Genomic DNA, 17,926 nt, shown 5'->3' with positions numbered 1-17,926 from the left:
TAACTTAAACTTTTCTGGTGCTTTGTGGAAGTTATTTAATTTTGGCACAAATGACAGCACTTGTGTGTGCTCTTCTTTGCTCCTGCATACAGAAGCCAACCAAGAGCATGCAAGAGTAATTTCTTAAAGTGATAAAGTCTTCAAAAGTCTGTGCAGGAGAAATACAATTTAATTAGCAAAGTTAATGCATTTCATCTGGCAAAGGTTAAAGATAACTGAAGGTCTCATCTAGCTCCCCTGAAATCAATGATCTTTTTCTCTTGGCTTCCAGGAGTACTTAACCAGGACAGAACATTTAGAAAATGCATTTTCTGCACAAGTCTACTGATTAAACATTTCATGGACATAACTTCTAACATCTTATATGCATGCAGCGTTCAGTTGACAGGATATTGTAATAGAAACATTAAAAAAAAATATATAATGATAGGAGGACATAAAAATTTAAAAGAATCCTTCCTTTAATGTGAGCTCTTTAATCACAGCCACAAGACAGGAAAAAAACCCGACCCCAAAGCACCAGGTCCTTCATATTAAAAGAATCCTTCCTTTAATGTGAGCTATTCACAGCCACAAGACAGGAAAAAAAAACAACCCCAAAGCACCAGGTCCTTCATACATGTGGAAAAACACAAAAAATCTGGAAATCTTTCTAAATGAAAATCACATACCCAGAATGGGTTTAACACACATGGTAGAGAATACATAGAATGATAAACATTTTTATCAGGGCCAGTTATATATCCAAAAGTCAAAGGGAAGGTCTCATTCCAATGCTTCAGACATTTAGTGTAATCTGGTTGTCTAAGGTCCCTCTACAGCCATAAGAGAGATTTTTCCAAATGACAATCAAGACAAGCTAAGACCATCATTTAACAGGTGGCACCATTTGCCCTCTGGAATCCTACTGTATAAAATTACTGATGATGAACAGCCCAATGATGAGAACAGCAACAACAAAAAAAAAGCCCCATCCAGAGAAACAAAGGATATACCTTTAAGTATTTTGTATTTTTGAGATCTCCCAAAACTCAATAGCTAAACCACTTTTTGTAACTATCCCATGGATAGTTTAGGATGCGTGTAAACAGATTTCTTTCCTTAGCTTTCATCTGGAGTTTTTTCAACCAATAGCAAGGGAGGAGTGTGTGAAACCAGTAACATTATTAACATGTTTGCATTCAGAGCGCCACCCTATGAATGTTTTTCCTGTACCAGTGTTTAGTCTGAATGCATACTTACTTATTAATTGTATGTTCATATAGTGCAATGTTACAGTCATTTTCTTCATTCACATCCAAATATTCAACGAGGCCTTCGTGCAAGAAGTCTTCAAAATTCCTACAGTTAAATTAAAAAATGCACTAGAAGTACTGTCTTTTCTTATATCTCTCCAAAAATAAAACTACATAATACATATATTGAGGCAATATAATGTGTAGAAGTTAAACTAGAGAAATACTTTTACATGAACGGTTCTTTGCATTTTACATATTTAAAGAGAACTGTTTTGTTTTTTTTAAATTAATTCCCTTGCCCATTCACTGCTTCACAGTCTGACTGACCCATGTTACTTATTGGAACAGCTAAATAAAATCTTCCTGTATGTACTCATAATCACTATAAATGTAGACAAGTATAAGGGTAATCTAGTACGTTTTTGTGATGGTTTTGCAAAATTTAGTTAAATTTAAATGCTTTTGTGTAAATGTGCTTTTTTTAAAATACCCTAAAAAGAATTTGCACGTAGTTTCAAAACTAATTCTGAATGTATCTAGTTTAGGGCGGTCAAGTTGATATTCCTTTGAAGTGTCTGATTTTTCAGATAGGGTATTCAACACAAGTATTTTTCAGAAGGACGATACTGCCTCAGGCCTTCCACTTGCAGGAAGATGAGGCTGTGAGATGTATTTATTCTATATAATCACCAAATTTTATAGCAGTAACAAAATAAGACCAGCCTTAATTTGACTTTAAACAGAAAACCTGCAATACATTTATTATTAATTTATATAGGAGAGTAGACTTCTCTACATAGCTAACCCCAAGATTGTGAAATACTGACTGAAGTATTTCCACACAGTATTTATGGATAGATGTGACGATGAATATACTCTACTTAAATTGTGTACCTGTATCCCTGAGCTAGTTCTTCCATATGCTTGTTTGTAACCGCAGGTTTTTGCTTCTTGACAATTATGTAGGGTCTACAATTAAAAAAAAATAAAAAATTATCATAGCAAATACTTAGGCAGGTAACTTAATTTTACTTACAGTAAGAACCCTGCATACATACAACCTATTTTATGAACCACTTTTTAAACTTATGTGGCTATGTCAGCTAAAGATGGATAAATACAATCAGTAATTATTCAGACCTTTGCTTGAGACACAGATATCCCGAACTGACATGTCATCTACAAAGTACCCAAAAAGTGCAAGAAAAAGGAAGGTTTCGATTCTGAGGAGAAAGACTCCCCCCTTCAAATCTTTAAACTAGCATTTTATAATTTTACCTACAATTTTTGTTAATGGCTTTAAAAGATATAAGATTGCCCAATCTACAAAGCTAAGAACAGCATTAAGTTCTATGGACGTTGCAGGGACTTCATACAGCATTGCGTGAACGGTTTGTGCTCAAGTGTCCACATGCAAGAATGTATTTTGCTGTTACTCACGTGATGTAAAATACAGGCATTTACTATGGGTGACCTCGGATGAATCCATAAATTTCAAGTGCCCATGCATCTCTGAAGGCTTCCTTACCGCAAGGAAACACTGACACAAAGGATGGCATGCGAGAATGAAACGTCAAGGGCTGTTGCTATTTGGACAAGTTGCTCTTATAAAAAGCACCAAATAGCTACAAGATACTTGTGGAGTCCACTCTGAAGTCTAAATAACTGTTTGAAGACTAATGAGCACTTTTAAATGGTTAATAGGGGTATCTGAACAATTGCAGGGTGGGGGTGCCACAAAGTAAACTTGGTAAACTCCTGGAAATCCACATGATTTCACTTGTCTTTGTTTTACAAATCGCAAGTTTTGCTGCATCTCCAAACCTGCAGAATGGCCGGTATTAGCCCTGACTGGAAAAGTGATTTCTCTGCCAACTGAATATGCCCTTACTCTGGATCTCTTGACCGGGTATGATTAACTGAAGGTTTGTACATGTACTATTTTGGAGCCTTTAGCATGCCTCTAACTGCATTAAACATGCTCTGAGACTCAATTAATGAATAAGGTGGAACACCAAGTGTAGTTGTGACTGCTGCTTCTTTAAAGTATGCACAAAATATGCACACAGCTAGTAAATGCTAAAATATGCATATATTAACTCATTCTGCCTCTCCCAATCTTTGCTTTGTTCATCTTTTATGCCTTGTTCTTTAGGCTAAACTGGAGATGTTTTATTTGTAAATAACCTAGCACAGTGCTGCCATAATCTGACTGGAGTCTCCAGCCTCTACTATAAAACAATCTGATATTCTGCCTCAAAATATTGTTATGTTCCACTTACTCATTTTAGCCACCCAATTCTTTTTTGCTTTCCTCTGTGACATCACTGTTACTCAGGCACTCTTTCTGGCTAATAAAGAGCAAAAGCATCTCAAGGTGGAGACCTTCCTCATAGGTTTATTCAATTCCCCACCTACTTCAGGGTAAGAAATGAAATAAACCAAAATTGTGAGACATACTTCTTGGTACAGGTATACATGCCTGAGGAAGTTTTGCACCAGAAGTAAGGCCCTTGAAGACAAAGAGTAGCTCCTCATTCTAAAGTGTGATATCACACCCATGGGACATCAGGCAAGTGGCTGCTTGTTTCTTGCTTCACAGAAATAAAAAAATCTCTCCAAGGACATAGGACATTACTGCTGTTGCCAATCAGATTGATTTTAATCCCCCCTCCCTTTTTTCTTAAAGAAGATACAAGCAACATTTTGGTTTGACTTTTGTTTAAAGATAAAACCAATTTATTTGGGCTTTTTTTTTTTTTTTAAGTTGCTTGAGTATACAGTATGTTTCTCAGATCTGTCTGTTTTGAATGAGGGCTATTTAATGAGAAAAGAGATGCTCAAGTCCTACTGAACTTGCTTAAATCTCTACTCTTGAAAGTCTTAGCTCAGTGTATTTAAAGTGCGTAAAACACTGTTTATACTAAGTTCACTAGCAAGATAATTCTGAGATGTTTACCTGCACAGTCTCCCTCCATCAGAGGAAATGTAGACACATCTGTCAGAAAGATTTGTAGAGATGGAAACGAATTCATTAATATAACCCGCTCGACGCATTATCCGAAACGTGTTGACTAACTTCTGATGATCACGTATGACACCAAGGATGTTACCTATTCAGAAGGGGATAAATTCATGTTGCATACTTTGCATATCCAAAACTCTACTTACAAATTCTGATCACATGTAGCATGCATAGAAATACTTCCTACTTCTTGCAAATGATAAGAGTTGTCATAAAATTCCCCTTTTCTAACATGAGTAAGAACTGGCTCCTTTTTTCTCTCAGGAAACATTAAAAAGAAGCATCAGAATTTCACAGGTCATCTATCTGCGTGCCTCCAAAGGGCTTCATAAACCAAATGGCGTGCTTCCTCCAGATTTGTTCAAGTATGTTTCTGCTCCAGCGCCCATTCACCAATTAGCATACAAGCAAACAACACTTCTGAAGCCTGCAGTTTCAGCTGTACTGAAACAGACCCAAGTTTTCCAGGAACAGACCAAGGAACTGTCCTGCTGCCTTGTCAGAAATTTTAGAACGACCCGGTACTTCTTATATATGTGATCACTCACAACAGCAACAGAATTCCTTCTTCACGCACTTAGCTCAACAAGCTATTGCCATCTTAGCTGGGCACTCTAGCACATACTTAAGTATTCTGATGCATGATGAACAAACAAAGGAGTAAAACTCATATTTAAAGAGTCACCTGATCAAAGTCATCTTAATATATAAAATGAAAATAAGTATGGTGTCATTTCAAACAAAACTTTAAAGAAGGAGACAAAGCATGATAATTTAGGGAATTTGTAAGACAATATAAAGGTCTTTATAGTTTAAGGGATTTGTACTTAAGAGATTTTCTGCCCCCTTAGGTCACAAATTTAAATCAGAATCACTTCAGCCATCCACAAGCCTGCAATTTTTTTACGGATTAAACGCACAAACTAGTAGACTGAACAGGAAATGGTTTTGCCTCATTTAGTACTAGATCATATACATTTGGGAACATAACCATCTTGTTCCATACCACAGATTGAGCTTGTGAAGGAACAGTCCGGTATTTCTGCTCTGCACTCCCCTTTGGACCATAAAACAAGACAGAAAAGAGTGCATGTGGTTTCACTGAACCTTATCTTTAATATACTGCTACAGAAAAGCAGAGCAAAGGAATGACGTTTGGTCAAGTGTTGCTTTTATGTTGCTGGGAAAAGGCAGGATCGAAGAACAACTCCTGTTTAATTCAAAGGTAAATGGAGAACTTATTCATGGTGACAGATGTTAAATACTAGTCCCTGGAAGTGAATGTTGTTGACAAAAGGCTATTTTTAAATCACAGTTGTAGTTTTAAAAATGTCAGTATTTTGAAATCTGGTATCATAGTACCTGTTGATTTAGAAACACTAAAACATCAGATGTAAAAGGAACATAAGAGTTCAGATGCAAAGCACGCATGCCGAATTATCCCTTTAACAGAGGCCTGTTTTCCAAGGTCTAATTTTTTCTAATCATTCACAAAGCAAATTGCCCTTTAAGAGGTAATTTTAAATAGAACAGCATCGCTAGACTTTGTAAACAATTGTTGTTTCCTTTCTGTTTTTAAATGCACTTGCATGAATATATATAAAAATACATAAAGGTTACAGTAAAATAAAATACTTTCTGTGAATGAAGCTCTGAATTTGTAAATTTAAGTTATTACAAATTTAGCAGCGTTATTCTCTTTCAAAAAGTACTTTATGAATGGCACCTCATTTAGCAAATGCCTGAAAAAAACCCAAACCTGTAATAGAATGTACGTATTTTTGTGCCTATTCATGCAAGTGTGCTTAAAAACAGTACTGAAATTTGAAAAAGCTTCAATTTCCCAGCTATACACATCTGCAGTCAGAGTTCTGAGACACAACTTCAGACAACTAAGTGCCATCATCTGGTCTGTCTACTCTGCCTAACCCTACCAAAATATTTACAGATGAAATTATCTACACGTGGAAAACGCATCTGCGGTTGACTGTTGTCCAAAAATTGTTGGAGGGTTTCCGAAGCATAACTCTCCATCAGCAACAAATCAGAGTCAGACTGCTCAAAAGTTACATACCATTAAGGAAAACAAGGAACACATTTGGATATGAAAGTTCTTCACCACAGAGCAAGTTGACATCTTCAACTCCAAGATTACTGGCTAATTTAATAATCGGGCCATCTTCCATATCCGTAGTAATGTGAGTCATGAGGGCAAGGTTTTTAACCAAACCACAAGCCTAAAATAAAAAAACCACACCTTTTAACCATTTTATTCTAAAGCATTAATACTAAATATATTTTTTTCTTCCAAAACCGTACTTATCAGCAACAAAAAAAAGAAGTCAAAGTATAAAGTGAAAGAAAAGAAACAAATTAACTACACTGAAAATTAGGAAGGAAGAATTTTCTATATCACACTGAAATGTAATGTTTTAGCATTTGCAAACTAATAAAAAATATAGGTGATGAAGTTGTAGTTCTTACGTTATCCAACCATGTATAACACTATATTTCTCTCTTCAAAGCAAGAGCTACTTAGAAGCATAATGGAAATACAAAATCAGTCTATTTACCAATTTGCCAGATATCCTGTACGTTCTAACATAAACTTTAACATTTTACCATGAAAAATATCCAAGTATCTTACAGAGTGAAATTTTATTTCAGCTGCTTAATAAGACTAGCTCATATTGACTACATATTTATGCCAGAAAGTTCAGAGTTCCCCCAATATTTTCTATTCAGGAAAAAAAAAAAAGGAAAAAAGAAAAAAAAAAAGAGATTGGTCAGCACCAATTGTTTGGTTGAAATAGCTAGGTGATGTCTTTAAAGTGAAACATACAAAGCTGCATTTCTTCCTCAAGCTAAAAGCTAAAGCTGTTTCTGTAATAATAATATATGTTTCTAGAAAAATTGCAGGTTGACGGTGCAACTTCAAAACAGAATATTTATTACAGAACAAAGGGATAAGAGTTTAAGACTCCTCTCTTTCTGCTCTGGTGAAAAGACAGCAAGTAGCACTGCTGCAAAAATGGGAGGCTTTGTGTCATTCTCATACAGCCATATGACTTCTCAACAGTTTCCAGCCAGTCCACCCAGGTAGGAGAAAAAAAGCAATACAGCAAGGACTAGGATGTAAACAGATGGGATGTGAGAAGACACACAAGTGGTGTTACCAGGCTGAGGATAATTTATCTCTCCTGAAACCGCCTCATCAGAACTCTTCCTCTAATGGAGGATCACTTGCTTGAAAATAAACAGTGTCTCCACTCCTCAGGACAAGAAATACTCAAAGCAAAATAGAAGTTCCTCACCTCTCCTTCAGGAGTGTCAGATGGGCAGAGCATCCCCCACTGAGATGGCTGCAGTGACCGAGGACCACTCACTTTCCTTGTCTTTTCAAACTGAGAAGATATTCTAGTCATCATTCCCAGAGCAGATATGTAAGACAAGCGGGACAATACTTGTGTCACGCCTTGGCGGTCCATTTTAAATCTCTTCAGAGACCAATTTCCCTGTAGAACAAAATGAACATTTCAAAAAAGTTACTGCAGTTTATCCCTGTCTTGACGCTACATGTCTTTTGTTCAGTATCTAGACAGAATGATATCTGAGGAGCTTTGGACAGCAAATGTTGCCTATTTATATAAACCAACTCCCTAATTACCTATCTGCACTACTAGTTGTAACATGCTTGTACTAAGCATTAAAAAGAGTTCAAACAAAAGAACTGCTCTTTCAGATGAGAGGATACTTTTGCTATTATATATTCAATCACACAAAGATTCTCCATCATCTGTCTCTCCCAGGTAAATCGATACTCAAATTTAGCTAAACTAAATTATTTTCTGTTCTCCCTTCACAGATCATTTTGAGTATTTTTAAAAAAGCTATTTTAAGTGAAATACACTTTTACAATAGATCCCACAAATTTTCAGTTCTGCCTTTCTCATGATTTATTATTTTGGTAGGAAACAGGCATTTATGCTGGAGAAGTCTGACATCAAAGCCATCTGTACTTTCTTGAAGCCTTTTGTGGTTTTAATGAGGAAAACATATAAGTTCAGTGAATGTTGTAGGACACAACCATGTTTCCATGACAAGCAGATTTAATAATCTCTACTGTAAGATTTTAAAATTTGGTGCTGCAATTTTTAACTTCATGACATCTACTCCATATACATTTCCCAGCAGCACCTGAGTCAGTGGATACAGCAAGTTACTGTCCCAAATACTACTATTTACTCCAGCCAGCATGTTACTGGTCAGTCCAAAGGCAATGAAGATCTCAAAGGTAATGCTTTCCCAAGGACTGCCTTCTACTAATTCCTGTAGCCTTTTTGATAAATTCATCTCACTGACGCTAACAAATAATTTGAAGCTTGCTTGCTGTACTAAACTGAAATCCTTTCAGAGCATTATTTGCTTGGCTTCTTTATTTATACATTAACGGCACAATCCCATTTTGTGATTAACAGCAAGAAACCACCATCGACCTGAATGACTTTGCTATTTGCTTCCTCTGGAGAGGCTACCAAATAGTATGCAGAATTTCCCTTTTTTCTTTGTTACAGAAAGTTGGAAGACATAATGCCCAACAGTAAGTCGGTCAAAAGAAACCTCTCCATTTGCTCAGCCTTCTCAGGAAGGGTTCACTCACTGGCCATTTCATTTTTTAAGGACTGGGAGTTACCAGAATATAAGCGGAAGAATATAATAAATGAGCGTTTTTTCTCATGCTAGAAATGATTGCATCTGTAGTCTAAACTAGCACGTGGTTTCTTCTTCACTGCCCAGAAGACTGTGAAATCTCAAAGACTGGCGGAAGGGGGAGGCAAAAACGCTGCCTGAATAAATAATATGAAAAATTCTTTGTGCTGTGGAAGTGACAGACTGACTCCTTCAAAATTTGTCCAAAAACCCCAAAATTGGGCCAGGGCTGTTGTGAAACCAACCCCAGTGGAGAATTTCCTACTGAAAACTCCTGTGAACTGAAAGTTGCTCCCTCAGCAGCACTGGATGATTCTGCAGGTGCTGAAATAACTATTAGGCCTGTGGCACTATGGCCTGGTATTTTCCAGGTTAAAAAGAAGACCTATAGCAAATATAGGTCTGAACACACTGTATAGTTGATGCAGTAGTGCTACGAATTCTTTTGCATGCTACTGGTGTAATTATGAATCCGCTGAGTTATTTCATGCTCTTTGAGACTATCATTGAAGCATTCTGGTGAGATTGGAGATTGTTGTTTCCAAGAATGATTTTTATGGTATTTGCTTAATCTCTTGAATAGTATGCACTGGGCATTGTTCCTGAGAAATTATTTTCAATGCTTAAGAGCAGATGGTGTTTAACTGCTTATGTGGCAGTAAAAAAAAGTCCAAAGATAGTGGAAGAAGGAAGACTTCACAATATGTACTGAATAGTTTGCAGATTTATCTCTGTCAGTCCAAATGGAAAAACTGGCACCAGCTAGAAGAAACCACTAGCATTTAGAGAAACAAATCTGTCAATTGTTTTGGTTACGTGCACTGTAGAGATTTAACTACATTTGGGGCACTCATAAAATTAAACAGTGATAAGCTTTAACATTGGGATTTGTAAGTAACAGACTGTTGGTGGTTCTGGATGCAATTTGTGGAGTTAATTTTGTTTACAAGAACTGAAGAAAAACCTCAGTTTCATGCTAGGCAGAAAAGCCCTCTCAAGAGTTCCAAAGATTACAAATTAAGTTGCACAATTTTTACCAGCTACTAAAATACTTAGACTAATCTAATTTCTTAAAAAAATCATGGATTTCAAAGTCATTTACAAGCCAGTAGCTAGATTTCAGGAACCATCTCACAAATTGCTCTTGCAGATGTGTGAGGTAAGAGACAAAGTCAGTAATTGTATTGTTGTTCTTGTCCACTGTCACAAATGAAAATATCCATTCTAGCAGAAGACAGACACAGGCTAAAATCTAACAAAGATAAATATTAAAGGCTTAATTATGGTGGGGGGGTTTTTTGCAATAATACAGCATGTAGCAGTTTTCCCTGTTAAACAGTTCAGTATCATTAGCAGAGAAGTACTAATTTCTTTGCTGTAAATTTGCTCATACTAGCAACTTCATATGAATAAAAAGGCACCTCCCTTAAAGACCCCAAAATTCACCTTTTTTTTGGCCTACCCGCCCTCCCCCTAGTCGTCTTCTATTCATGATGTTTTCCTGCTGTTTTTCAACCACCTTTTGGATCTATGATGTAATCTGACCCTAGCTAAATCCAGATAATAAAAAAATACCATGAGCCACATACTCAAGTAGAACCTAGAAGACAGCAAGTTGAATAAATACAAACATGATTGCTATTTTAAATTTGCTTGTTTCTACCATTCCTTCAAAAACACGAAAACATCACTTTGAAATAAATGGTGAAAAAAAAAGTGGTTTGATGATTAATGATTCTTCAGTGAATTCCAAAAGCCCTGCCCATGACGGAGTTTTGCAATTTTAATCTATGAAGTATGTTAAATAAATTTACTTTTACAACGAAAGACAGTAGAGTCATCAGAACAAAACTTACACATTTCCACCATTCGCTATAGTGGAAAAACTTTACGTACTAGAATGAAAACAAAAATACTTACTGTGGAGATGGCATTGACCATGCCATTGGTGATTTGGTCTTGACGCATATGCTTCACTACATCAAACTGAGCTGCACGTTGCTTGGGGATTACCTGGTCAGCAATCTTTTTCAATTCAGAGTTAAATTTTTTGAACAAATCTTCAAATAGAAGAGAAAGAAGCTGGAAATACAAAAGAGTTGGATTAAGGGAAAAACTATACTTCTCCAGGTCTGGGAAAGGGGGGGCAGGGAAACACTTGTTTAGTATTTGTACCGTTACACTTCTTGTTAGTTAAAAAAAATATTCTCTGTGTTGCTCAAATGATATTTTTCTCACAAGTTTTTTGCCTTGTTAAATTAAAGTGCAATATTAGAGAAATTATCCCATAATCAAAAGCAAATTAAGTAGAAGAATGGTCTAAGCCTATGCATTTATTCCTTTATCTTAGTATACCCATCCATCTCCATGCTATACATTTACTGTTTTCCCTAATCTGCTATGTTGTAATTCCACTGATCTACTACTTCCTTCTCAAAGTCAAAACTCTTTTAAAGATTTAATACTCTAAATGTACAACCCTGAATTACACACAAGATTTGGAGGCAAGAACCGCTTCTATATTAATACTGGAGTGAATAACTGCAGTAAAGCAGTAAGTGAAGAGCCACTTTGAGATATTCTATCATTAAAAGTGAAAAAGGCTGTTTAAAGTGCCCCTTCCCAGGAGCTACTTAAAATGGATAAGACAGACACCCAGGTGACTAACAAGGTGCCCTTAGGGGAAGCAACTCAGCAGCACAGAGTTTGGAAGCATTTGCAAGACCAGACTGAAGAACAAAAGATGCACAGTTACTATCGCTTCTGGACAAGCACAACTAAACCACTTTTTTTTAGGGGCCCAGAAGCAACCTCTGCTCTTGACAGCTGGCAAGACATATCTCAGTTACACAGGCAGCTTCCTCACTCAGATACAGTTTTATCCTGCTACTTTCTGCCAATCACAATCTATGGAAAACCAGTCACACCGACAGCGGAAAAAAAATCTGTTAATTGGTGCCGGCAGCCAGGAAAAAAAAAAAAAAAAAAAAAGCAAAGCAGCTATGTAACACAGCTGAATTGAAAAAAACCCAGCAATTCAACCCTTCAAAAGTGCTGCAATTTAAGTCAATTATTTCCTGTATAATAATTACTTCTAATTCTTAAAATAGCCATAAAAGGAAAAGGCTACCAAAGTTTGTGATCTGACTTCTTTTGCTCTCCAATTCACTTTGCTTCTGCAGTGTGCTTACCCTCTCCTTGCAAACACTAATAGCTTCCCAAAATACTTAAATCTGCACGACATGATACATTTTAAGTGTTCACAATGATTAGCTTTGCAAGCAAGCAGTGTACATTCTAAAGCCTGGCAGTTCTGTCCCGGGGCTCTATTTTACAGCAGCTCCACGTGTCAGAAGAACTAAAAATGCAGCAGCCACCAATGCCAGAAATGGTGGTTCCCAGCATCCAAAGCATTGTGGGGCTGAACAAGCTAGGTATTCAGCCACCACAAACTAAGACATTCTGGAGTCAGTTGTATAATTTAATTTCTGTGTGTGAAGAATTAAACTGAATTCTAACTGCCTCCATCAGACATAGTCCCAACTTTTCCTCACCTTCTGGAAACAAGCGAGCAAACCACTCATTCCTCTATCACTGGGATGGTTCACCAGCTTTCATTTGCTTCCCTCTCCCTACATGCCTTGGCTGGGCTGGCCAAAGCATTTGGTAGATGACACTGTAAAGCAGCTAACTAAATTATAAGCTACTCTTTCCACTGGCATCACAAACGGATTTAAGAATAAAAAAAATAACAAATAACACCTGGAAACTCAAGACAGACATCTGATTTGCAAAAAAACACTCCCTCTGGCCTTCATGGAGAGCAAGACTGGATTATCTTTGACAGTCTACTCTACAAGGCATAGAGAACACTTAACCAAATTGTAAAACCAGCAATAACATACACTGTATTCTAACCCTTGGCAAAAAATGGAATCCTATTTCCACTCGGGACAGTGAGTTTTTGCTGAAAACTGCTTAAATGGGTTTTTTTCAGACCTGGCCTTGGCATGAGAGGAAGGTGTTGTAGACCCTCTTTCCTTTCCTGATGCTTACAGTACCATTAATATTTACAAGGTGATACCCTCTCACCACTGTCAAAAAGAAATCCAGTCACCTGCAACTCACCTGTCATGTCACAGCTCATTTAAATCAGATTTTCAGCAGAAATAAAAGCATCTTTTAAGAAGCACCATCTTAGGAAGGAGAACCCACTGGAGCCTCCAAAAACTAGATTATGACGGAAGTATCTCAAAAGTAAGTAAAAAGAAAAAGGAAGGAATGTTTTAAGATGTCTGATAATCTTGTCAAATAAGAATTAGACTCTTTTGAAATCAATCATGGTATACATTTGACCTCAACAGGTTTGAGCTGGACTTAAACATTTAACAGAACACTTAAAATAAAAATCACTCAGAAAATGTTTTCATATTTGATTTCTCGATCATAAAATTCAAAAAAATCTCCTAATTCTACATGCCATAGGGATGACAAAGCCACACCATACTTTGTCTTCTCTGAACTAATAAAGTCCAAGCACACCAACTTGCTACTATTTGCCAGTCTGAAAAGCATCATACTTCGCTAATTTCACTCACAGACTCTCCCTCTGTAAGAGCTCTGACTATCTAGCAAAGCAGAATCTCACAACCACCACATTATTTAGGTCAAGAGCAAGAGACTAAAGAAAAAGGATGGAATGCCAGTGATAATATTCAACGGATTTCATAGCTAGTCCAGGGCCTTTCAGCCTGCTTCAGACAGGAGCACTAAGGAGCAAATTATATTTAAGAAAAAAAAATACTGACAGCTCATCAATTGATTTTCATTGAAAATCCTAAGAAAAATTAATAAAGAAGTTAAGCTGCTGAAATACAGTTTCACCAATTAGCTTAATGTCAGAGAATTCTAATTAGGCGCCTTGAGATTGCTATTTAGCGTTTAAGCCTTTAGAGTGCCAAATTCTCCCTTTCACACAAACTGGTTGCAAAATTAAAGACATTAGGCAGCCTTAATTATATTATCAGAACAGCTGGGATTAGGCAATCTCTGAAGTCAAGGCGGTATTCTTTTGTCACAGGGTAGAAATCCCTTGCTTTCCAGGGTGCCGGATTTTGGTGCTGTTCCATATCTCACCCATACAAAGCAAGCTGCATTAGAAACAAAAAAAAATAAGGACAAAGAACAGAGTAATGCTTAGCAAATAATGAACACATTAAGGAAAGAGAAAAGGTAGGTGAAAAGATTAAGCCTGAAATCGGTAGGTTTTGCTAACACCTCAGCTGGCACCTGGCCTACCGAGCCTCTAGTGGCAGAAAGACTAAGAGAAAGCTCTGTAAACCAGCTTGGCTACTGGATACAACTCTGTTATCTAAAGCTAAAGCACATTTCGTACTCTCCTGTCCCATGGGGTGTGAAATTAGCAGCTATTGTTTTCACACATTTTTATAAACACAATGCCTTTTATGTCTTTACATTGTTTAGACTGCTATGTTTTTCTCCTCGCATGGGAATATTTTCTTTTTTTTTTTTTTTCTTTATTCAAATTTTAAATCAACAGGATTTTTATTCCAGGAACATGCTGGCATTAAAAGAAAAAAACAACCATTTTATCCACACAAACTTTAGCTAAACACAAACATTTAGAATCTGGCAAAAAAATCTCTGCACTTTTTAGTCTGTAATCCAATCAAATTAATATTATATCGATAACATGGCACGGAGGAATTCAAGAGTTCAGCTTGAAATGAGCTTTTAAAATATCATAAAGGCACTGGAACTACTCTTAGTCAAGTGTTATAACCCCCCTGCATAGTTCTCCTTGATGCAGAAAAAAATATGCATTGGCTTTGTTATGATGATCCTCTACATTTAAAACCTCTTCCCAGTTAATTTAAAACAACTTTGGTTGTTAACATCTGTGTGAGCAGAGGTCTTTTTCTTACTGCTTGTAGAAAACTTATTACCTGCTGTACTTTCTGCCTCTAAAAATAATAGGGAAACAACCCCTTCAATCCAGTTAAATAAGAACAGTATGATGATAAAGCAACAGCTAATTTTACTGATTACAGTCATACTGAACTACAGCAACAACATTATAGCAGAAACCAAATAAATTCATTACAGCTTAAAATATTTGCCCCATTAGAATATTGCACTAATGTCCTCTTACTACTCCTTACTCTCTAGAAATATGTTCTGCTTCAGCACAAGACTAAGTTTGATGAACAGTCAACATATTAATTTGAAGAAAGGATTATTTTTTCATAACAGGTTAAGAGGGTTTTTTTCCTTGTATTTGTGCTTAGAGTGTGTTCAAGAGTGTCATCTAAGTTTCTTCAGAAAACTAGGAATTAAAACATGTTTTTACTCTGAAATGATCGTGTGCTCTCTGTGTGTGTTCACATGTGAGTATGGAGGACAGGGCAAGGTGGAAAGGAGAAGAGGAGTATGAGACAATATGCAAGCACTCATCTTAAAAAGTACAGTAAGATGAAATTCCCACTGGATACGAACAAAAAGGAACAGATATTGTCACCTGTGCTGCAACAGAAATCCCAATACAAATGATGTGGGGAGCAGAGATGCATAGTCTCTCCAACCTGGTGCATTATGTATACTTGTCTGAATTTCCAATGCATGATCAATAACCAGAGATGACACTGACTGCCAAAACTCCAACTTAAATTAATACAGAGCACAGCAAAGAAGTCCAATACTTATTTAAATTGGTTAGTCAAATAACAACACATGGCAAGGAAAAATCCATGCCATGGTAGCTAAGCAGTTCCTTCACCTGATAGGCAAATTCCCACTGCATTAGGGGAACGTAGTTTGGCCAACATCTGTGAACTGCCACCCGCTCTGCAAAAGAAAAGTGCCAGCCAGATACCTCAAACCATTCCCTCCTTTACAGCCCTTTGTTACTGCTTCTACCTCCAGTGCCAAAGTTCTGCAAGCAGAGAATTCCATGCAATCCATTTTCATTAGTTGCTCAAGTTAACTTTAGGACACTTACTTTGTTAGTTCATGCTACTCTGGAGACTAGAAAGGCAGTTGACAACAAATAAGCAATCTTATGGGCTTCTCCAAACTACAAGAGGCTTGAGTGGCTGTTCTGTAAGCTGCTACACAAGCTGGGTTCTCCATAGTGGGACAGCCTAGACCTGACATGCAGGTACCAACTTGGCCCTGGTTTATTCCCTTACCCATTTGCTTAGAGGAGGACACTGGAAGATGGATCTTACTGCTGCCTTCTTGGCACTAACAATATTCTAATGGAACTAGAACTGGTGTGGTATTTACACTGCTCTGCCCTTTTGTCTGGTATAAAAAGGCAATACAGAAGTGGGAATATAGTTGATTAGTCTTAATCAGGGAAACGTATCTAGGAGGCAATACAGAAAAGCCAACAAAAATAAAATTAGAGGAAAAACACTTCAATTGAGAAGACTCCTTATTCTGCACCTTTTAAAAGCAGACAGTAAGAAAGCCCTAAAAGAGCACCTATGATGTAAAAACTCACCTGCCCTGCCAACTCCAAACGTTTATTTCCATAGTAGTCTCTGTCATCTACTTTATTTTCTCCTTGAGCCAAAATTACTCTGCGCACCATCACTGCTGTGTATATGCACTTGGCACGGAAATTGAATTCCTTCACCTGTAAACAACAACAAAAAACAAAAAGAAAAACATACTGATGCTTTAGGTTCAGTCCATTCAAATCAACGGGTAATCTGGGCTGACTTGAGGAGTTATGAAAGGGATTTGTGTGCTTTACCTTCTTAAAAAAATGCTAAAAGTAATACACATTAGTGACATTGAAACAGATAGTAAATTGAAAACAAATCAGAATAAAGGTATAGGTCATGAGAATAAGGTCCTGAACTAACACTTGATACTGCCTGGCTATGCAGAAAAAAATGCATAGTATGATAAGTAGTTCAATGGTACAGCATTTCATAAACATTACTTTTGACTCAATCCAAATATTCCCCTTTATTTTGAGGATGATTTACTTTTTCTCAGCTACAAAGCAAATAAAGACAGTTTTCCCTGCCAAGAAAGCTCACACCATGAATAACCACACATATTTACTTCAGTTTAAAAAAAAAAACCAAACACAACATTACATACAAGAACATGGGTCAGAATAGTTGATGCTAACAGCTCTCGTGCTTCTTCCATTTTTGTTTTCTTTGGGCCTCCCCACATCCTTTGCCTTCGTACCTTGTTTCCAATATACTTCAATGCCTGTCAAGGAGGGGGAATTAACTTGAATTAGTATCAGAATTGCAACCTATACAAATATACACACACACACGGAGTTCTGTATGTATACCTCAGCAAGTGCAATCCCACTTTGCAGAGATATAGGAAAAAGGATTATATAAATTCCAAAGATATCTAGTTTATTTAATTTGACTTTTCACCTCCAGTTCTTTCCTGTACTTGCTAATTTTCATTCAGGTATTAAACCATGAGGTAGCACTCACTGTTTAATAGGCACAAACACTACTGTATGGCATCCACATCTGTCTCCAAGAGTACCTTGCAATGATTAATGGATTCTTACCCTCTCACCAATTGTCCAAGAAATTGAATCAGTCTGCAGAATTCAGGGTCAGATGCCTCAAAGAAACTATCCAGGTCCACACAGGAAGTTCCTGCCTGGAAATGAAGGCATGCACCCTACGCCAAAGAATTACCCGCTCCACTAAATGACAGATTATCCTTTCCACCTCTTATCCTCTTCCTGAAATAGCTAACTTTCTTTTTATTTGACCTTTCTTGCACAGAGTAACTTCTTTATTTCTGTTTTCCTGGATGCTTCACATTTCTCCCTATTCCTCCAGCATCACCATTTTACTCTTCTGACCCTGAATTAGGTAGGCCTTCATGCTACCTCTAACCCTGAAATGCCCCAAAGGATGCAAACTAGAAAGACATGCAC

General features: G+C 37.0%; 1 protein-coding gene across 1 annotated transcript in view; it reads right to left on the bottom strand.

The window, feature by feature from the left end:
- POLR3B (polymerase (RNA) III (DNA directed) polypeptide B) overlaps positions 1-17,926 on the bottom strand; it is a 76,388-nt gene that overhangs the window by 41,691 nt on the left and 16,771 nt on the right. Inside the window, 8 exon segments of the mRNA XM_009881974.1 lie at positions 1,243-1,341; positions 2,133-2,207; positions 4,198-4,351; positions 6,338-6,500; positions 7,578-7,778; positions 10,894-11,055; positions 16,499-16,633; positions 17,110-17,226. Of these exon segments, the coding sequence (XP_009880276.1) occupies positions 1,243-1,341; positions 2,133-2,207; positions 4,198-4,351; positions 6,338-6,500; positions 7,578-7,778; positions 10,894-11,055; positions 16,499-16,633; positions 17,110-17,226 (1,106 nt within the window).

Source organism: Charadrius vociferus, unplaced genomic scaffold (genome assembly GCF_000708025.1).
Source record: "Charadrius vociferus isolate BGI_N301 unplaced genomic scaffold, ASM70802v2 scaffold883, whole genome shotgun sequence".
NCBI lineage: Eukaryota > Metazoa > Chordata > Aves > Charadriiformes > Charadriidae > Charadrius > Charadrius vociferus.
The sequence above is the reverse complement of the archived record's forward strand: the minus strand, read 5'-3'. Positions and strand labels throughout refer to the sequence as shown.